Source organism: Equus caballus, chromosome 24, assembly GCF_041296265.1.
Source record: "Equus caballus isolate H_3958 breed thoroughbred chromosome 24, TB-T2T, whole genome shotgun sequence".
Lineage (NCBI taxonomy): Eukaryota > Metazoa > Chordata > Mammalia > Perissodactyla > Equidae > Equus > Equus caballus.
In genome coordinates this window covers 23896685-23917254 of record NC_091707.1, presented here as the reverse complement: position 1 = coordinate 23917254, position 20570 = coordinate 23896685, and the positions used below count along the sequence as shown (strand labels likewise).

The window sequence follows — 20570 nt, the reverse complement described above, 5'->3', positions numbered from 1 at the left end:
CAGTGTAAAATGCTCACACCTTTTAGGCACTGATGCTTCCCTGTGGACTCTGGTATACTGTAGTGTGAAACACGTGCCATTTATTCTGTACAGCTCTCAGAGTTGCTGGAACCTTGGCTCCAGTGGGCAGCTCTAAGACGTGCCCTGTCTCGGCCATGTACGATCCTCTTATAACTCTTTTTGTTGCTTTGGAGTCAAGGATCCTTTTTTTTTGAATTCCAAGGGTCCTCTTCACTTGTGGGGCTGGTCACTGTTACGTGATGGTGGGTTTCCTTTACAGGAAGGGCAGAGGTTTGACGATACCAGCCCAGACCAGCTCCCGTTGATTGCATAAGCTATGCTGCTGCATTTGCTTTTCTGTGTTGGGTGTCTAAATGCTGTGACTGTTGGTCAGAGAACTTCAGTGGTCTGGTGTACCTCAGTGCCTGCTGGCTGGCTATCGTGTCATTTTTTTAGATGAATGCCTTGTACCATTAAGCAGACTTTTAAATTTGGGCCTTTTTACAAATGAATGTTTGCTGTTGTGGGAAAGCAAATTGTGAGATCTGCTTTCCATTCCTCCAGGTACTACTTTTCCTTTGCCGTGTCTTTTAATGTCTGTGGAACTGTTGCAAAAAGAAGTTTAATGTGACATAAGCTAAATAAAGTGTTTTTGTAATTTTGGTGTTAAAAATGAATTTGTTGGGAGTTGAGTAAAAGAACTTTCAGTAATCAGGCTAAGTAGTCAGTGTTCCCCTTCTATTCTGAATTCTATTATATTTTAGGTTTGCCTTTAAGAATTTGATGAAAACCATGGACAATCTTCCTGGAAAAAGGTACATAAATGCAAATGCTTGCATACAATTTCCAGAGAGTTAAAAATCTCTGACTTAAAGTTGTGGAAGACTCTAAACATTAGCAGCAATTTAATCTAGAGTCAGCTAATCTCACACTTGTGGTTTATGACCACAGGCACTGTGTGCTCAAGGACAATGCAATCCACCAATATACAAGTCCTGGTATCAGTGCATCAATTATTTGGGTAGATTTTCTGTAAGTACCCCATCTGAGTCAAATAGTATTATACCCTTCTAGGGATGGGGAGAGAAGTCATTCATTCATACCTAAGCTATCTTAATGCCAAGAGTCATTTGAAAATTTCCCTTGCACAAGGGGAATGAAAGATGCAAAACCTCCTGAAGGTGTAAAACACTATCTCATAACATGCATTTGGGAATACCCTGAGCTGTGAGTGACAGAAGGACTCCTGGGGGCAAGGGAAGGGGGGAGAAGCCTAGAGTACACACTCAAGACTCAAGGGCCTTTATCCTGAGGATTGACATTCATAATTACGCTTTAAAATGCAATCAACACTTTCCCTTCACCACAACTCTGACTTGTCCCTGAGTCCCTCTTAAGGGCAGAAATGGTCTCTAGGACGTTACTCCTTTGGACTGGAAGGGAGAGAACCTACCTTTGCCTTTTGTGAAACTGGAGCAGACACCCTTCTAACCAACTCTGTGGCTTAAACAAAAAGTCTGGATACCATTTTCGCTTAAATTTCCCTCTGGGATTATTGTAATCCATGAAAAAAGATGAATTATTTTAAAGAGTTAAAACACTTTGAAGCTTTGTGGTAAAAAGTACCTTTCTCTCCACATCACCTCCAACAGTGTGGAGACAATGTCCTTGGCTTCCCCCAAGGTTTGTGCTTTGCATAGAAGGAGAGAGGGGACTGAGATTGCTGTGAAGTCAGTGGTGTCTCCCAAGTGTCAAGAGATGCGGGTCAGGAGCAGTTGACCAAGGGACTAGTTCAGTAGCATCTAATCACCCTCTCTGTTTAGGTGGGACACAGACAGTGGGAATTGTGTGGAAAGCAGGTGGCTTTGCCTGTAACATTTGTTACACATTATCTGTTAATTCGCTCTGGAGAGAGCTGGGAATAGAAAAATCTGGGTGAAATGATCCTTTCCCTTGTGTCCAGCTTCCATGCCATGCTGCCCACATTGCTCCTTACAGCACTGGAAGGTCACACGCTGGGCAGTTTCCACATGTACAGGCTGTAGATTTCTAGATCTCGTAAGTGACTGTGTACAAAGTTAAATAAGCAGAATATAAAGCATAGCTTAGAATTAAAACCAAGAACCGCCCCCCCCGCATGATACTTTAAAAATAATTTTTGTTCTATGGCAAATTACAAATACCATTTGACTGCTTTGTAATATAATCCAGAACAACAAAAGTATGGCTATTTTTTTGTTTTGTTTTAATGAGAAACATCTAAGTTGTACATACCACAAACAGCTTCAAGTTTCTGTACCAACCCCCCATGGCCCAGCAGTTAAACAAAACCCGAAGCATCACTTTAAATGTGAAAAGTCTTATAAAATTAACTTACAAAAAGGTCCCTACAAAGTCTGTAGTTTGGCATTTACTGTACATTAGTCAAAAGCTCAAGCTAAAATCTGATTTTTAAAAAAAATCAATGTTTACATTATTCATACAGATTCAGCATTGTTAAAAAATATGCACAAATAACCACATCCATGCAATATAATTTCTTTAAAAATTTAAAGCAATATAAAAGAGCAGACCTAAGTACTGAACAGAAAGTTTTGGTTTATAACTTGTAGCTCAAGATGGCTAGCTGACTGGAGTAAAATTAACTCTGAACATTTTAAATATGATTGTTCCAATCAATCAGCCAAGGGTGCATGGGAATTTCTGAACCATTGCTAAGGCGGAATCTGCTTGCTTATTTCTAGAATATATATTATGTGGTGAACACTACTGTTCATTGACCATATTAGCTACAGTTTAAAAATGTTGTTTTACAAATAAATCAGAATTCACAAAGTGCTTGGCTCTTCAGGAAATTGCAGTTTCCAGAGATCCTGAAACCAATCAATTAGCATTGCCAAACTGCCCAGGGCAGCTGCTGCCCAGGTTCCCTGCCCTGGGTCCCGAGAGAGCCCTCTCTGGCCAAGTCCAGAAGGAGGTGTCCACAGCAGGTCCCTGGACTGTGCCAACGCTCAGAGTCACTCACAGGCTGGTCTGCGGCCGTGAGTTGGGCGCCTGAGTAAACAGGCTGGTGGTGGGGCGCTGCAGGCCGGCTGAGCCCTCTAGGTGGGGGGTGGCCCGTTGGTGTACCTCAGCATGGGGTAGAAGGACCTCGCAAAGTTGTTGGCCTGTGTGCAGCTGTAGTCCTCCTCGGAGGAGGGCAGCAGGCAGGCCAGGAGCAGGAGAAGCAGGAGCAGCAGCTGCAGGGGCAGCGCCGCCCTGAGCACGCGGCAGAGGAAGGAGCGCTGAGGCCGCGAGCCACGGGGCACCCTGTCAAGAGAGGCGGTGGAGAGCTGATCAGGAGGTTCCAGGAGCAAAACCCGCTCATGTTACCCGACCCCCTGCTTACGTAAGACATCCAGGACCTGAGATTAAAATGGGGCTAACCGCTGGGGTTCCGTTTTGTAAGAGAAGCCCAGCCCTTTCCAGATGAAAGAAAATGAGAAAATCAGGTTTCTACAAAGACCTTGATGGCGGCATTGGCAAGACTGGTGTGGTGGGAGTGTGGAACTGGGGAGGGGGGGGCGGGGGGAGGGGGGCGCTACAGACACGAACAGGACGGGACAACGACTCATTGCTGTGACTGCAGAGCCCCGTTACCTGCTGTCTGTCTTGTTCTTGACTTTTGTAGTTCTCTCTGCTCCGAACTGCTGGATAAAAATAATCCAGTTAATGAGCTGAAGATAGTTTAGTCCTGTCCCTGATAAAACATCCTTCATTCTTAAATCACACACCTTCCTTAGGTCAGCTTCCTGACCAGCTTTTGAGCCTAGGGTAATACATTTGCGATTACACTCTAGGAGGAGAAATGATTGGGTTTGTTAAATGATCGAGATTTTCGTGTTCCAGTTTGTTGACCTGTTGTTAATGGAGAGATCAGGAAGCCCCTTCAACACCGCTAGAAGGGCTCTCAGCTTTCACAACCTACTAGAATCCCAGTGAAGAGCAGGGACTAGAAGACAGCTTTTGAGTTAGGTCTTTAAAAAGGGTACTGCAATTTTTTTTTAATTTTGGAGTAAAGCTCCCTTCTGCCCAGCAGAGGCTGAAGCAGATCTGTGCTATCGTGAAATGTTGAGTGAGGCCTCGGAGTCCCAAGTTCCTGTCATCTCAGTAACTTAAAAATAACCAGTGTGGTTCTCACAGGAGAAAGGGGCTCTCACCTTTGCTTGGAGAGCTGGCACGGACGCTGCTGGAGGCTGGTCTCCAGAGTCTGCCTCGTCCAAGCCAGGCAGAGACGAGTCTGGGTTCTGGAATCCACATGCCAAGTGTTCAGTTCAGGGAAACAGAAGCTTCTAAACAGTCTCAAGGCCCCAAAATGTGCTTCCCGCAGACTCTCCTTTGCACTGCTCACCACTGCCCCCCAGCTCAAATCTTTCCTGAAGAGGGGGCTCTTCCTCTGCTCTCACCACTCCCACCCTCCACCCACTTTAACAGGGACTTTTTTCAGACAAAAGGGAATGTAAACACCACAAGGCCAACCATTTGCATGGAAACCCAGAGCACACACTGGGCGAGATGAGTTTAGCAGCAGCAAGAAAGAGAGACAGTTTCAGTTGACAGTGAGCTCACAGCAAGTGTCGACGTGATCACGTGGCCATCAAGACACTATAGTCTTGGCTGCACAGGAGGAACTACATACTCTAGAATGGAGGGGACAGGCCTGCCCGAAGTCTGGTGAGGCCACGGTTTGAGTATTCCCTTTGTTCTGAGTTGGATCACATTTTAAAGAGAAAAAAGTAGACAGATGAGAGGATGGTCAGAAGACAGTGACCAGGACAATGAAAAGGACTTGAAACTGTCACGTGAGGAGAGTGAAGGCTGGAGTCTGTTGGGCATGAAGGCAAGGGAGAAATGCTAGAGGGATCAGACTTGTTTTTCATAGCCCAGCCATGCTAATAGGTACTCTTGTTATCGCCCTTCTACAAAGGACAGACAGCTTCAAAGAGCTTATGTGACTTTTTGAGGCCACGCAGCCAGAGGGGGCACGACTCGAGGCTCCACTCAGACCACTCCACTTGCTCACGGCCTCCCTCTGCTTTCCTGTTTGCATCGAATGTGACATCTTTATAGTTAAACACCACAAGTGGACTCACCTGGTGTCCCTGCAAGGACATTAAGTCTTGGGACACTTGCTCGAGTAACTGTTTGAGTTTCTTCTCAATAACATGCACCTTCTCTTCAGCCTCAATATAGTCTTCTCCATGCCCCTTAATAAGAAGGCTGTTCGAGATCTCTTGTAAGGAGTTTACTTGAGGTTGACGTTCCACTAGCTCCTTTTCTAGTTGCTAAAAATAAAAAAGCGTGTGAAACAGTTGCTTACCCAAAGGGAAGCTAGTGTGGCCGCATGAGGCTTTCTCAGCACCAGGAAGGTCCCAGGATGAATGATGGGTGGCATTCCACTTCAGAACCTTCTACTTCTCGTATCTGCCTGTCTCTGTCCTTAAGCCTAACGTCATTTAGGGAGCAACTTGGTGACACCCTACTCCTATTTTTTATTCCTTCTCATTCTGGAGACCGCTGTGATGCTGGAGGAGTTAGAGGAAAAGTGAGGGGGTGGTGTGAGAGACCAGGCCCTCACCCACCATGGCAGGACATCAAAGTCAGGGCAGATCTAAAGTGGATAAACTGGAACAGCAGCCTGAGCATACTATTCAGAAATACAGAGGTATCTGGTGAATCTGCTCGTATTGTCGAGGGTGGTTATCCTGCTCATTGTCCAATACAGTAGCCACCAGACAACACTGGCTGTTTAAATAAATTAAAAGAAAAAGCTCCGTTTCAGTTACAATAGCCACATTTCAGTGCTCAGTAGCTACCTGCGGCCAGCAGCTATATGGACAGCACAGACACAGAACATTTCCACCACTGCAGAAAGGTCTACTGAACAGTGCTGCTCCAGAGAGTGGGGCTTTACAAAGATTTTAGCATACAAACATATGTTTTAAGAACAACGACCAGCACTTTAAATTTAAAATACTTAAAATCGAGCCACATACAAATTTATGGATAAATATGTCATCTTGAGTTGATGTGAGAAGATATAGGCCTCATCTTGGCTTCCTAGTGAAATAAATATAGGGAAAACCAACTACCCTCCAAGAAGTCAGACTGTTCCATAGTGGATATGGAAAACTCATACAACTCATCATGGCTACGGAGCAATGAGCACCGTATTTTCCTCCAACTGAGCCGCATTCAAAGGGAAAAAACATTTCAAATGGACGTAAGTTTCTCCGGATACTGCTAAACACTTTTGTCTCGAATTCCTGGGAGCCTTGAGGACTTTCTGCTCTTGGCCATGGCTCTTCATCCCTGGAAATCATTCTGCTTCAAAACTACAAAGGGATGCTCAGTAGACACCAACTGGAACAGGAGGGCAGAACAGCACACTGGCATTGTTGTTCCCAGAAACACCAGGTGAGGCTACCTGAGTACTGACTTCCTGGCAGGGGCCAGCGGTAGTGCAGAACTCCTTAGGAGGAAACTTACCATCAGTTGTTCCTGACACTCCAGGACAGCCTGGGGGTCTGCCTTTGGATCAGTGACATGAGCCTTCTGCCTCTGGCTTTCGGCACTCGCTAACCACAGTAGCAGATTTTGACTCAACTGGTGGAAGTCCTTAAAAAACAACACACATCACAGCATTGCCCTTTCTCCGAACTAAGAAGGAAGGTGTGCTGGGAAGGAGCTTGCTATTTCTAGTCCATCATAGCCACTTGCTCTTCTAGTCTTACCCAGTGAATAAAAGGGCCAGATTTAAACTAAATGCCAGGGCCCCAAAAACAGGGACAGGGGAAGGAGAGCGCATTTGGCACAGCCCCAGGAGGCATGCTGAATTTAGCCAAGGGAAAAGTGCTGGCAGAAAGGTGGGGCTTCAGAAGGCCCCACCGATATTTCACAGGGAGACCACACAAATTACTCGACAAATCTGTCCGATTCAATGGTTCGGGAGACAGCCCAACAGGACAGGCTGTGGCCTGGGGACAGGGCTGCATGTGGCCTCGCAGCTGGGCTCAGAGGCAGACAGTGGTGTGGAGCTCACGTGTGCTGGGCATTTATTCTGTGTCAGGTGCTGGCCTGAGATCACACGCGCGTAGTCCTACAAAGAACCCTGTGAGGTAGGTAGGCACTCAAATGATTCCCACTTTTCCCATGAAGAAACTGAGGTCTGGAAGGTTCAATGATTTGCCCAAGTCACACAGTTAAGCTGTAGAGCTGGGTTAAAGTGCTCTTTGTTCCAGGGCCACGTCTCTTAATCACTCTGCTGTACAGCCTCCCTGGCAAAAGGACCGAGATGGGGTACGGTTGGGGTGGCGTCCCTGACCTACTGGAATGTTTGCTGGAACCCTTATACTAGGAGTGGGCCTGGGCGACCGTCAGGGCTCTGAGACAGCAGGCGGGCCTCTTTGGAAACAAATGGTAAAGCCCACATTTCCTAACACAAGCCATATTTGGCTGTGCCAAAGCAGCCTGAGGATGATAAAAATATCTGCTTCTCCCACCCACGTGGGCCTGGGCCTCGGGCACCAGCTGCGGCGGCGTACCTGGCACTGCATGAGCGACTGCCGTAAGCTGTCTCTCCAGCTCTCCACCGCGCCCTGTGCCGCGTCCCACTGCAGCCTCAGCTGGCCGACTCTCCCCTGGAGCTCTTTGGATTCGGTGCTCTCGGTTTGCAGAAATTCCTTGCTGTTCACATTGACAGACACCACTAAAGCCTTGTAGGTCTCAAAGGCTTTTAATATCTCCTACCGCAGAGGAAGAGACTGGGTTAGGCATTCTGAAAACAGAGATGTGGGGCTCATTTTGAACCTCGGGGGGAAATGGATCTTCCAGACACTTCTCCGAGCTGTGGCCACAGAAACAAGAGCAACGTCGCCTGTGACTGGCTGAGAAGCATCAAGTGAGGGAGCTGCCTGCCTTACAAGGTCAGTAAACTTGGCCAGCTGGCCAACCAGGCCTGAGAGCAAAGGCCTGTCTCCTGGCTGGCCACCTCAACCGGAGGCATGAATAGACCCTGCTGACCTCTGCTTGGCTTAATAACATTTCTGGACCAAATTAAAGCCTTCTAGATAAAGTATAGGTAGTTATCTGGCATTTGCCCCTAGACATCACAGAAGTGTTACTCCTTAAGATGAATGGTAACTCCTTATATATGAGTGCACACAGTAAAATGACAATAGAAAGATGAAGAGAGCCTGGATACCCCGAAACCCCTGCCCTGGGTCCTCTCGGGAGCTCAGGCTCATGCTTAGGGCACCCCCAAAGTGCAGGGCTCAAACTGCCCCTCCCCTGCTCCCTGGACCATTCCAGTGGGGCAAGGGCTGATTGTGTGGGTGACAATTCCTCACTGTGTAGGGGGTGACCAGATCAGACCACCGAGTTCATCACTGGGTGACCTGGTCCTCCCCACCCCCAACACTCCAGCACCAGTCTTGGCTGAGACTGTGGCACACAGTTTGGAAAGGTGGTTTCAAGCTGCCTGATAGTGGCCACTAACACCCTCATAAGAGTCCAGAGGTGCCTCAGAAGCCAGGTCTTTCCAGTGCTGGGGATCTGAGCCACAACTCCCCAGTGCTGCTCTGGGCTTTGGGATCATTTGTAGGTAGTCTTCTGTAGGATAACAAAAATCTGAATCTGGGTCCTTGCCAGTGACAGAAGTGAAATGGAAGAGACTGACCTCTACCACACACAGTCTGCAAAGTTGCCACCAACACCACTAACAGATGTGACCCACTTGATTTGTATGCACGTTCTGAATTCCTCTTGCCCTCCACGCCTCCAGCTCACCTTCAGTTTCTTCACTCTGGGCTCCATTTCCTGCATATCCTTGGGAGGCTTTGCCATCTTTAATGTTTCTAGCTCTGCTTCAGTTTTTTTCAGACAAATGGAGATGTTACTGATATCAGAGTTAAGCTGCTGCAAGTTTTGTTTTATTCTGAGTTTATTGTGAAGTTCTTGTGCTTGAATCAGCTCCCATCGGTCAAAAGCACCTGGAATCAAAAGCCACCAATAAAAAGAAGCGACAATGCAAACAGACTTCTCTGCCTCCAGCTGGTTCAGTGTCGGGCTGATAAGCCCTGTAGGCGATGCCCCTTGCGAGAGGCTCAGGGTGTGGGCGTTATCATCTTCCCTGGGCTGTGGAATAGCTCATCTCCCCTGCTCTGGTTCAAGGCCCGTGCCACTCCACTCCCACAACGGCTGGAATGAGGTGGGGCAGGGTAGGAGACCCAGCATGTTGCCAGCATGTGCTGTGGTCCCAGTTCAGCCTTTCAGTTCTTGCTGTTATCAGGGCGCTTTCTCCTTTGGTCTATGAATGATGAGCTTGACTTTAGACTCAGCTGAGTAACTACTTTTATAATCATGGAACTGGCCTAATGGGGAGACACTTGACACAACTTTTTGATCACCATCCTCATGTCTGATACTTATATACAAGTGAAGTCATTAAAACACATACTTCAGCATATGAGGCTCATTTTGTCAATAGGATTTAAAAGTGAAAGTTTTGAAAGTAAACAGCCTCAGAATCTGTTTATAAACACAAGTCAGCTGATTCTGAGATCACACTGGCTGCCGTAGGGTCAGTGCAGCAGTCTGGGTCAATCCCTAATTAGTGTCCCCTCCAGCAATGACTTACAGTAAATGCCTAATCACCCCCAGTACCAGACTCCAGCTCCCTCCCCAACCGCCTAATTTTAAGCCTACCTGACTGCTGCCCGGGTCGACCAGCCAGTCCCTCGTCTTCCTGCTGGGGGCTGCCATTCAAGGCTTGTGGGCCTTCTTTGTCACCATCAGTGCCTGGAGATAAGAGCAGCTTTACCTAGAATGAGCCAATTTTTACGTTACCATCTAGAAATTTTAAAGGCTGTCTGCAGAGTATGTTGGTTCATATTAACAGGTCAGAATGAAGACACGGGGCCCTTTCTTTCGAGGAGTAACTTGCTCATGACACAGGGGGGCCTTAGTGTATTGGTTGCATTATAAGCAAGCAGAGTTAACAGAAATAACACCTCAGCAGAGGCCCAGGGAGGGGAAAGCAGGGGGGCGTCAATATTGGGAATAAAACGGCCTGACTGAATTTGCAGGCTTCCCAATGCTCCTCAAACAACCGCGTAAAGAGTTAAAAACAGTTGTTGGGCTTACTAGACTGTTATTGTGTTAGCTCCTTCCAATTGGCACATTTGTGTTTTACAAAATTTTAGTCATCCCCCCCAGTCACTCCGTGGTGCTGGTGGCATTATCACTAGGAATCGGAAACACAGAGGACGAATCCGCCTCCCAGGGTCATTCGTACCAAGTGTTTATCTCTCACTGCACATATTGACTCTTCTGTTATCGCTGAGCTGATTGGGCTATTATCTCAGGCCCTTCTAAAAATAAATGTATCGTTTCTAGAAAAGCCATGCTGTCTTTGGAGTGTGTCCATATGGCCTATTTGTGTGGAATGAAAAAAATAAAAAACGCTTTGGATCTGTGGTGACATGCCTGGTTTCAGACACAAAAAAAAGGGTTGAGCTTTTGAAACCAGCCAGGTGAGGGACACAAGCATAGTCACTGAGGAGGCCAAACCACACGACCCTGGAGGTATGGCAAAGGTGGTGTGCTGGGGTCCGCCCACCCATATTGTCAAGTCTTATTCCAGATCACAGAGGGACAGATTAAAGATGACAACTGCTTGCTGAGCAAGAGGAAGAGAGTCTGAATTGGGCATGGACAACCTATTATCAAATGACTCGGGTCTGACCATGAACAGGCAGAATCTTCTCTAATTATCTGGCAATAGTCACTCCTAGACACATGGCGCACTTTGAGGAGTAATCCATGATGCTTACACTGCTTCTGGTTTCTCTAAAAGATGACACTAAAAATGCTTGAGACATTGTAATTTCAACTTGCTCGTCACTAATTCTCTGTACTGAGAATGATCTGTGGCCAACATTTAATCCTAGGTTGGCTTGCCCCCCAACAGCTGCATAGTCAGAGTATGCCAAGGACTCATGTTGCCTGAGGAAAACGTAACTAAGAAGGAAGAGTCACTGTTACAAACAACAACAACACGCCGTATCCAGCAGTGATAATAATAATGACGATCACCACTTCTGAGGGCCTTCTTTATACCCATTAAGTCCTAAGAACAATTATGTGAGGTAGGTTCCTCAGCTGAAGAAGGCTTACAGAGGCAAGGCGAAGTTTCTGTGGCCCCAGACCAGTTTACAGTAGGGCTAGGAATCAAACGCACATCTCCCACAGCACACTGTCAGATCATTCTGAAGATGAAGTCAGACTTTTCTGAATAGGATGTGTGGTCGAAAGGTAAACAGAACAAAGGTTTAGGGAGCTCAGGGGCAGCTCAGGAAAGCCAGCACTTCACTGCTCCACCATTTGCACGGATGACTGACTCACCAGTAGTAACCACTGTCACATCACGTCAATACACACAAAGATGGTTTTTGGCCCCAAACTTATCTTTAACTCTAGTCAGTTTTGCCAGGGTTCTAATGAAGTAGGGACAGCTCAGCAAAGATATTGTCACTGTGGGAAAACCAACTCAAAATGTGACCGAGGAGTGAGCACATGCAATATACACCAAAATCTCTCTCTCTTGAAAACTTCTGATTATGACGGACACACTTGGGTTATATACTCCCAGTGGGGTCAAGACTTACATAGGCTGGTTTGTAAGGAGTGCTGGAATCGGAGGGGGTGGGTTGTACATTCCTATCACCTCCCATTTGTTTGTAGTGATGCTTGGGACAGGATGGACTGTCAGGAACATGCCATGAGTGGCCCTCAGAAATGGATTTACCTGAAACAAAAAATAGCAAGTGACAGTCCATTCTCTCCAACCAAAGGATTCATAGTCAGTTACACAAAAAAGGTCATGGGTAACATGGCGTCAGGTTATAGTATAACATGAGTTCTGCAGCTTTCCTTGCAAAGCATGCACATTTGCAAAATGTCAGTATGTCCCCGAAGGGAATGAAATGAGAGTCATGCAACTGAGCAGCACTGGGCCTTCACTAGATGGGTTCACGATGGAGCACAACAAACATATGATTTGCTGCGGGATGAATGACATTTTGGAACTAGGGTCTCTAGTGGTGGGGACACTGGCAGCAAGGCTGGGTCTGGGGGCCAAGAGGACTGAAGGCCTGTCAGGAGTGAGGGGAAGTGTGAACATCAGGATGGACTTGGGGACCAAAGGGCCACTCGTGGTTCTACCCACCACTGCAGATGGGGACGGGCAGGGAGTAAAGATTAGAGCTGCGAGTCAAGGAAAGGAAGGTTTCTTCTCCTACGGCAAATGCAACAGCACCTCTACCCCCACCCACCCCTCCTCTTCCCAGGAAATCACCGTAAGCAAGGAAGTAGTTCCAAACCAAGCCACCATGAAGAAAGCTTGGCCCATGCCAAAGGACTCGAGTTAGATGGAGCGGGAATAAAACTAAAAAAAGGCACCATGAACAATTCCCTTCTGCACAGGCCTGAGGGGGAGGCGAGGGTTGGCGTCGAGACTGCTCTGGTCTGGGCGGGGCTTGGTAAGGAGCACGCGGGTATGTGTGAGTACGGCAGTGTAAATACACCATGACACGAGGACCAAGGCGCATGGTGTCCACAGAAGGCAGAGGTCAGACATGACATGGGAGCGAGGTTTAGGATGCAGTGTGCGCCACAGGGTGCTGCCATGTTGAGACACATGCACGGGCAAGGGCCTACCAGAAGACGCTTTCAAAGTTTTTGTGGTCATTTTAAGATATGCCTCAGGATTTTCAGGGATTTCTACATCTGAAAAAGAATAATGTCATTTTCCTCACTGCAGGCGTCTGGAGATGAATGGCCAAGTATTAAGTTAAAACAGTAGAAACATTGTCAGCTGGAAGGAGAAAAGTACCCTTTATCTGTTTTATTAAAAAGCTTTAAAAAACCAGATGGATTTTTTCAGCCAACTCCTCACTGTCGGAAGCAGTGGTGGGGAAGGGGAGGTGCACAGAGAGAACCAAGACACTCCATTTACTGATGCTCTGAAAACTCAACCGAAAGCCCACTGAGGAGCCTTCCAAACAGCCACAGCATCAGGCAATAGCCTTAACGTCCCAATGGGACTTTCGTTTCTTTTTCCTTTCATTCTGCCTGTAATAGGAGTGAGTCAACTCTCAGGAGTCAAAAGTGGGCAAGACAGCACACAGGAGGCCACAGGAAGTCTGGGTCAGCCGCAAGTTGGACTTATGACCAGTGAGAGTTGGCCAGGTTGCTAAGGTGCTAAAAATACAGCCAAATGGGTCAATTTCAAGGGCTCTGGAAACCCGGCCGTTACCTGACAGCGCACTGTAGTATGGACCCTCCTCGTCTTCTTCGTGAGAGGACGAGCCCCCTACGTCGCCTGTGTGATCCCACTCCAGAGGGATGGAGTCCACACTGACAGGGGTCTCACAGCCAGACCGCTCAGGCCCTGGTGCTGGGGGCACCAGATGACAAAGAGACTGAGGAGAGGAGGGCTCCTCGCTCACTCCCCTTTTACGCCAAGAGTCAGTCTGGATCTCTCTGGGGTCTTCCATGTCCGTTTCATTCTCAGAGGCCTCCTTTTCGTCTTCCAGGCCCTAAAGCGGGAGGATCCAGTTTTCAGAATTAACCAAATCCCAGGCTATTGCAGTTACTAGCAGCGTGAGAAGGCGGCCCGTCCAGCAGTTCCTGAAATGGCCACTGTCAGCATTTCTGAGGCAGCTTTAAGCAGAATCAGCTCCCCAGGCCTGTCTGTGTTATTCCAGTTTACACTATCTAGCGTGGGGCCTAGAATCTGTATTTCCCAAAATTTCCACCTTCTTTCTTGGAAAAGATCTGAAATTTGATAATCTAAGTTACACCTTAGAAGATAAGGAAATGGAGGCCAAAGTTTCATTGATGGTTAATGGTAGCTTCCTCCAAGATTCAGGAGATTAAAATTAAAAAAAATTTTTTAAGGCCATTAGAGTATTCTGGATAAGATTCACAACTTCAAGGGCCACATGTACCAGGTTCTTTCTTTCTTATCCCCCAATCTTATTGTTCAGAATACAGAATCTCACTCACCCTGTGTTATAATGATTCTAACAAAAATGACTAAACTGCTCTATTAAAAATGAGAGAATTGTAAGGTAATTTTTGAGGTTACGTCTGATAAAGAATTATGTTTGAAGTTGGCCAGTTGGAGACACAAAAGAAGAAAAGGTGGCCAGTTGTGTTGGTCAATGGTCATCATTAAAGCTTCTGTCACAAAGGCAGTAAGTGACTTTGAATAATGGCCTTAACTCCACCTGAACATCCCAAAAGATCCCTCTGCCAAGGGAAACATTTTGGCATGTCAACAGTGAGACCAAAGCACCAGAAAGGCACAAATATTAAAAGCTTGCAGACACTGAGGCAAAGGCCAGTAGAGTCCCAAGTTGCTACTGTTAGCAAACTGGAACAGTTATCCTCACAGGGAAAACAGGTAAGAGAAGCAAGAACTTTCAGAAGTGCCACGCTTTCCACTGGGAAATGGGAGCTTGTAAGTAATTGTGGCTCTATATTAAAAGGAGTGGAAATAAAATTTTTCAACATAGTTTTTTTTTTTTTTGAGGAAGATTAGCCCTGAGCCAGCATCTGCCACCAATCCTCCACTTTTGGCTGAGGAAGACTGGCCCTGAGCTAACATCTGTGACCATCTTCCTCTACTTTATATGTGGGACGCCTGCCACAGCATGGCTTGACAAGCAGTGCGTAGGTCCACATCAGGATGTGAACCAGTGAACCCCGTGTGAACTTAACTGCTGCGCCACTGGGCGAGCCCATCAACGTAGCTTTTTTACCATAAAATAAAATCATGGTTAGCCATTACACAATAAGTTTCCCAATTCCTTAAAAATTTGCCCAGACGTCAGCTTTGAGTGGCCCAGAAGCCCTCTGTTGGGGGCAGTGCCCTTACCGGAGCGTGGGAGGTCAGCCGCCGGTGGAAGCGGGAGACTCGGCCGAACACCTCCTGACAGTACCGGTGGAGCTCCTCCACCTCGTCTTCGATCAGCACGGCGTCCAGGGGCTCACTCTTCTGAATGAGCTGCTCCCCAAAAACAATGAGCTGATCAATCTTGTTGGTATTCAACGTGATTTCCTGTTGGAAACCCTATTTAGAATATGAGAAAGAAAAGATTTCAAAGAAAGAAAAATTCTGCGAGGACCCAGTGTCTGTCTCTTTGAACAGGGCCACAGAAAAAGCATCAGAACGTCATTACTGTTTTGTTCCTTCACTGAGTACTCCAGCTTCATCAATTTTTAACAAAGTGACAATAAAGATTTAATAATTTAAAACAAGTGTACCTATTTTTTCCTCCCCCTTTGAGGCACTGACTTTTCCAATTAAATTAATTCTAAAAGTTTGACATGGATGGACCTTTACTGTTACTGGGTCTGAGGGAGAGACCTTGTCTTACTGACGCTTGGTGGAAACAGAAAATCGCCCATAAGTCACCAACGGGCATTTGCTTCTGCTGACGCAATAATAGTGTGCATTGGTGCCATTCTATTAGGGAAGGCGCATTTCTATTTTTCAACATCTTGTAAGACCTAGCCAAGGAGGGGAACAATAGTGAGACTAACGTGTAATACGGGCAGACCTCGCTTGATCGCACTCCACAGATGCTAGGTTTTTTACAAGACCCTCCACCAGCAAAACGATTATGATTCGCTGGCCGCTCAGATGATGGTTAGCATTTTTTAGCAATAAAGTAGTTTTCAATTAAGGTATGTACATTGTTTTTTAGACATATGCTATTGCACCCTTAACAGACTACAGTATAGTGTAAAGGTTAAGTTTTATAGATACTAGGAAACCGAAAAATTCATGTGACTCGCTTTATCGCTACATTCGCTTTATTGCAGTGGTCTGGAACCGAACCCACAATATCTCTGAGGTATGCCTGCACAGATATTTGTAACAGTGGGAGAGCAGAAGATATCTGTTCTTGGGCCCACTCTTGATACAGGTTCTCCTCCTGTTACACCCCACATGTTGCACTCAGACTCAAGTGCTGGAGAAGCAGCATCTTTGGAAGTTCTGTATGGAACCCAAAGGGCATTCTCCCCGTAGATGATTATAAATGACAAAGAGAATAAAGGGCCTCATTCCAATGACCCCTGGCCATAAGGAAGAGTATCCTGGCTTGTGATAACTCAGCAGTACTCAGGTGGATGCAGTCTGGCTGCTGTAACAATTCTGGAACCTGCTCTCAAGGTATCAGGTGACATTTGTACTTGGCCAGCTCTCCTCTGCAAAGGTGCACTCTTTTAAGAGCAGCTAAGGAAGCAGGCCTCACGTTCAGCTGGCGCATCTTGTCGTCGGCGTCGCTCTCCGAGAAGTGCTCCACGTTGGTCAGCTGCAGGTCCATCTCCGTGAGCCACACCAGAATGCTCTCCCTGGTCCCCTCGAATTCTTCCCTTTGGTTGGTGAAATGCTGTGACAGGAGAAGAACATCACATGTTTGTGTTGATGGCAGAATGAGAGTTCACTTAGGCAGCAAGGAAAGGGTGCCGGGTGTACTCAGAGAAACCTGCCTCTGGGTACCCGGGGGGCCCACAAGGCCTTCAGGGGGCCAGTGTGGGGTCAGGAGCCTGGGTCTGGTCCTGGCTGTGCGATATCAAACGAGCCCCCCACCTTCTCCCAGCCTCAGCACCTTCACTGGCAAATGAGGGTGTGGGAATGTTGACTACGATCAGCATTTGCAATTTCATAATTCTCTAAGCTTGTGATTTTCCCCAACCTATCCTTTGAGGAGCCCCTCCAAGTCCAGGCCAGGCACCTTGCCTGTTTTTACCTGTCAGCCTCTGGGGGTTGACAGAAGGATTTACAAGCCTCATGCTGGAAAAGTACTGCTCTGAGGGCTGAGCCTGGACTTATGCCCCATTAGCCTTCACTGACGTAACCCTGAGTGTGTCTCCTCAGAGAAAGAAGACCCAGATTTACCACCTCCAACTAAGGATGCCTCTCGGGTTACCGCCTCATAGATGGGCAGCCGATGCTCACACAGAGCCTTCAGTGCCCAATGATGGCTTAGACTGGTCAGAGTCACATCAGCGGGAGATAAAGAAGTCAGTGCAAGAGGGGTGTCTGAAAAGTTAGCCAATTTCTTCCCGAGAGGGTTAAAAAAAAAGTCTAGATTCTCATCTTCTTAGAATGGTTTCAAGAGCATTCTGCTCTGAGAACAGAAACAGGGATTAAAATTACTTCCTGCAGCCACAGCCCACACCGGTCTCGTCAGTTACACCTGGACTCACAAAGGATGACATACCACGCCTTCTGAATTACAGAAATTTAAGGGGAATGTTTACATTCAAAAATTGAATCTAACTTTTGAGGTTAGTCAGCGTGCCCCGAAATTCAGAGGATAATCACTCTCCCCAACCCCCACAATGCAGAGGGGGCTCTGTCCGCATCCCTCAGAGTGTAAGAACCCATGGGACACACAGAAGCGGGCAGATGGGCGAAGCGGGCCTCTCTCCAGGCTGAGAGGGGCCTTCGCCAGACCCATGGATGGCAGCGCCCCAGACTCTGGGGACAGTCTGTGAGCCAGCGTGCACACTGTCAGGGGTTACAGGAGCGGAAAGAAGAGGCGTGTTGGATAACACAAATCACATAAACAGGCTCTGCCTAAGAAGCCTGTTCTTCAGCAAATAACCTCTTTAAGGAAGTGAACGCTGGCAGCTTTGGGCTTAAACAAGGGGAGACTGTGTTGGAAGGATGTTAAAACAGCTTAGGCCTTAAACGAAATCTTCTGCCTGTTGCTTTGTTACAAGCCTGATGTGGCAGATCGCTTCCCCCTGAAAATCTACAAACAACCCGAGTGCCGTGGAGAAGGTTACTCTGAGTCTCCGCAGCACAGCCGTGACCCGCTTCTGGAGGTTGTCCCAGCGCTGGTTGCCCTCATGGACCATCTGCTTCAGTTTGCTGGCCGTGTCGGTGCGGTTCTCCCGGGCCAGCCGCCGGTACTGCTTGTTGATGAGCTCCAGCTGAGTGAGCCGCTCGTGGATCTGCCGCTGGAAGGCCTGTGTCACAGAGGAGCCCATCCGTGCCAAAGCACAGAAAGTGCCGGGACACCCCCCTCCAGACCCCAGATGACCTGACTCATAGTGGTTAATCCCCAAACTGAAAAGGCATCAGAGGGCATACTTCACTGTTCTGATGCTAAAGCTAAAGGCTTCCAAGTTCAGTGCATGGCAGCTGCATAATCGGCAATGTCTTGCAAAGCTGCCCAAGTAGCTGATGGTGGGTTATGGATTGGGTGGCCCAGGCCAGTAAGGGGGGAAGCCCGCCACTTAGAGGAGTCATTTTAGCCGCTCCTGACCCCGCCGCGGGCTTGGTTATCAGGAGCCCTGGGCTGGAGGGGGTCATTACCTCAAACCTCTTCAGCTCTTCTTTGGCATTTGTGTACAGCACCTCTGAGGAATTCGGGTAGGCCGCTGTCCTCTCGGCCGGCTTGAGCCAGTCCTCAAAGCGGGAGTAATCATCTAAAAACTTCTGCCACAGGCGCCACGTCTCCTCAATTCTGACAGGAGGAAAGCAACGAAATACAAGCCACCCGTTTCCACCATGAGCTTTCACACCTCTTTTCTCACTTAACCGGTCCTGTTCCCAACTCCCCTTGCACCGTCCCTGTTCGAGGTCAGAGACTCCACTAGACTTCGAGCAAATAACCAGCAACGTCACTTCTTGCTCAGGACACCTTCTGTCTGGGAGCGCCAGCGCCTCAGAGCTCCTGCCTCACAGAGACAAACAGGAGACAGGGCTTCCTCTGTGACTTTACAGCTGGGGACAGAGTACAGTCGCCAGCCATGGTTACAGCCCAAGACACAGGCGAGCTGAGGAAAGACATGACCCAGTTAGATTGTTCTGGAATCATTCACTTAATAAGCACCAGTCACACTTACTGAGCCTTCCCTGCTAAGACCCGGCACATTTCAAAGTGAAGGGAACAGAACACAGTTACTGTACTTTCGGTCAGAAGGGTGCACTGAGTTGGCCACATTTAAAATGTTTAGGGGCAGCTCAGTTCTTACTTCATTCGCCGCTCCATTGACATGGCGCAAATGTTCCTCCAGCGTCTGTCCAGGCTTCTGGTAGTCTGCTGGATGGAGTCACACTCGGTCTCGTTGGCACAGGCATCGGAGTCGTGCAGTAGGACATCACAGATGTTAAACACGGACTCCACCCCCGCACTGTGTTGCTCAATGTCTCGCTGCAGGTCCTACAACAGAGTAGGAAGCACCTTAAGATAGTGGTCAAAGGATCTCTACCCACACCCTCATCTTCCAGCCCAGGGGGCACAGTCCTGGGTGGATTTCCACCTTGGAAGCAGAAACACAAACCGGTTCCCTCTCATCTTTGTGCAGCCATTGCACTGGAGCAGCTGACACAAAGCCTAACAAGTCAGGCAACAGCTGGGATTTCTTTGTCACACTGACTATGTGAGGAGTGGGAGTAGTGGGGGATACCCTCCCCTGAGATCCCACCGCCCCACAGATGGAGGGGAGGCATCGGATCCACTCCACACCACTCGACCCCAAGGGCCTCCAATTTAGACTTGGCTTTGGGGAGGTCTTCCGTGGAAAACTGACTGAGTCTCTTCAGTAGGACCGAAGACTTCAGCAGCAGCAGATTTCACCTTTTATGGGTCATAGAATTCTTAAATCTACTAAGACTTTTGTGCTACCTTTACCGCCCCCCCCGCCCCAAATAATGCGTGTGGCTGTATGCTCCACAGCCTCCCCGTGAGCCCATCCTGGGGCTCAACAGGCCCAAGGGGAGAATTTGGGGGTAGAGACTCTGCTCCCCCCATCTGATGGGGTCCAGCCAAGGCTTAGCTCTGAGAGGGGAACCTTGTTCTCTGATGGCGACAGTGATGCAGTTCCCTGATTCAGGAGGAAGAACATTCATGAAGAGAAAATGCATGGAGAATAACCATGGCACTGCCCGTTATCACCCAGATCCTTCTGCCCACCACGCGTGGGCCGGGAGGGAGAGGCGAGGAGGCTGCATGGCACTGCGGACGAGCTAGGCTTCTCCTGATATCTGAATTCTGAGGAAGGTGACATGAGACTGCCTCCACTAATCTTAGCATCCGAGTTACTTTGTGAGATAGCAAAGACGAAGCCCAGTTCTAAGTTAAATACGGCACTGTTAACTATATTAAAGTTCCCTGGCTTTCACAAAGTTCAGTTTATAGGAGGGACAATTTTATACACAGTCCCTGCCGCTGTCTACAGGAAGGCAGCATGAAGTTCATCACGGGTCACCTCAATATTTAATAATTTTGGACATTACTATTGTATTACTAGATAAGACTAATATTTTCTTTCTCTTCTCCTGATGAATGCACGGTCCGGATCATTCTGTGTCTGAGTGGATATGAAAGAATAAAATGCTAACACTCCAACTGAATTTTAAATCAGGCAGTTCTTAACATAGATCCTAACTGATAAAAAAGAGCACCTCAAAGTTATATTCAGAAGAAAGGTGTTTCCCACTT

General features: G+C 47.8%; 1 protein-coding gene across 11 annotated transcripts in view; it reads right to left on the bottom strand.

Annotated features, from left to right (window-relative positions):
* Window positions 1–2228: 2228 nt before the first annotated feature.
* SYNE2 (spectrin repeat containing nuclear envelope protein 2) overlaps window positions 2229–20570 on the bottom strand; it is a 296778-nt gene continuing 278436 nt past the window's right edge. For 5 of the 11 annotated variants that reach the window (XM_023627878.2, XM_023627882.2, XM_023627884.2 and 2 more), the window contains 16 exons: window positions 19102–19289; window positions 18440–18590; window positions 17908–18090; window positions 16365–16502; window positions 14981–15175; window positions 13355–13637; window positions 12757–12825; window positions 11706–11845; window positions 9745–9859; window positions 8827–9029; window positions 7584–7784; window positions 6529–6657; window positions 5133–5324; window positions 4200–4286; window positions 3640–3689; window positions 2229–3309 (listed from right to left, as the gene is read on the bottom strand). In XM_023627878.2, coding sequence (XP_023483646.1) covers window positions 3102–3309; window positions 3640–3689; window positions 4200–4286; window positions 5133–5324; window positions 6529–6657; window positions 7584–7784; window positions 8827–9029; window positions 9745–9859; window positions 11706–11845; window positions 12757–12825; window positions 13355–13637; window positions 14981–15175; window positions 16365–16502; window positions 17908–18090; window positions 18440–18590; window positions 19102–19289 — 2532 coding nt within the window. In that variant the 3' untranslated portion in view covers window positions 2229–3101. The remainder of the gene's footprint in view (window positions 3310–3639; window positions 3690–4199; window positions 4287–5132; window positions 5325–6528; window positions 6658–7583; window positions 7785–8826; window positions 9030–9744; window positions 9860–11705; window positions 11846–12756; window positions 12826–13354; window positions 13638–14980; window positions 15176–16364; window positions 16503–17907; window positions 18091–18439; window positions 18591–19101; window positions 19290–20570) is intronic. The other 6 variants (XM_070249220.1, XM_070249221.1, XM_070249224.1 and 3 more) reach the window with 3 other exon arrangements.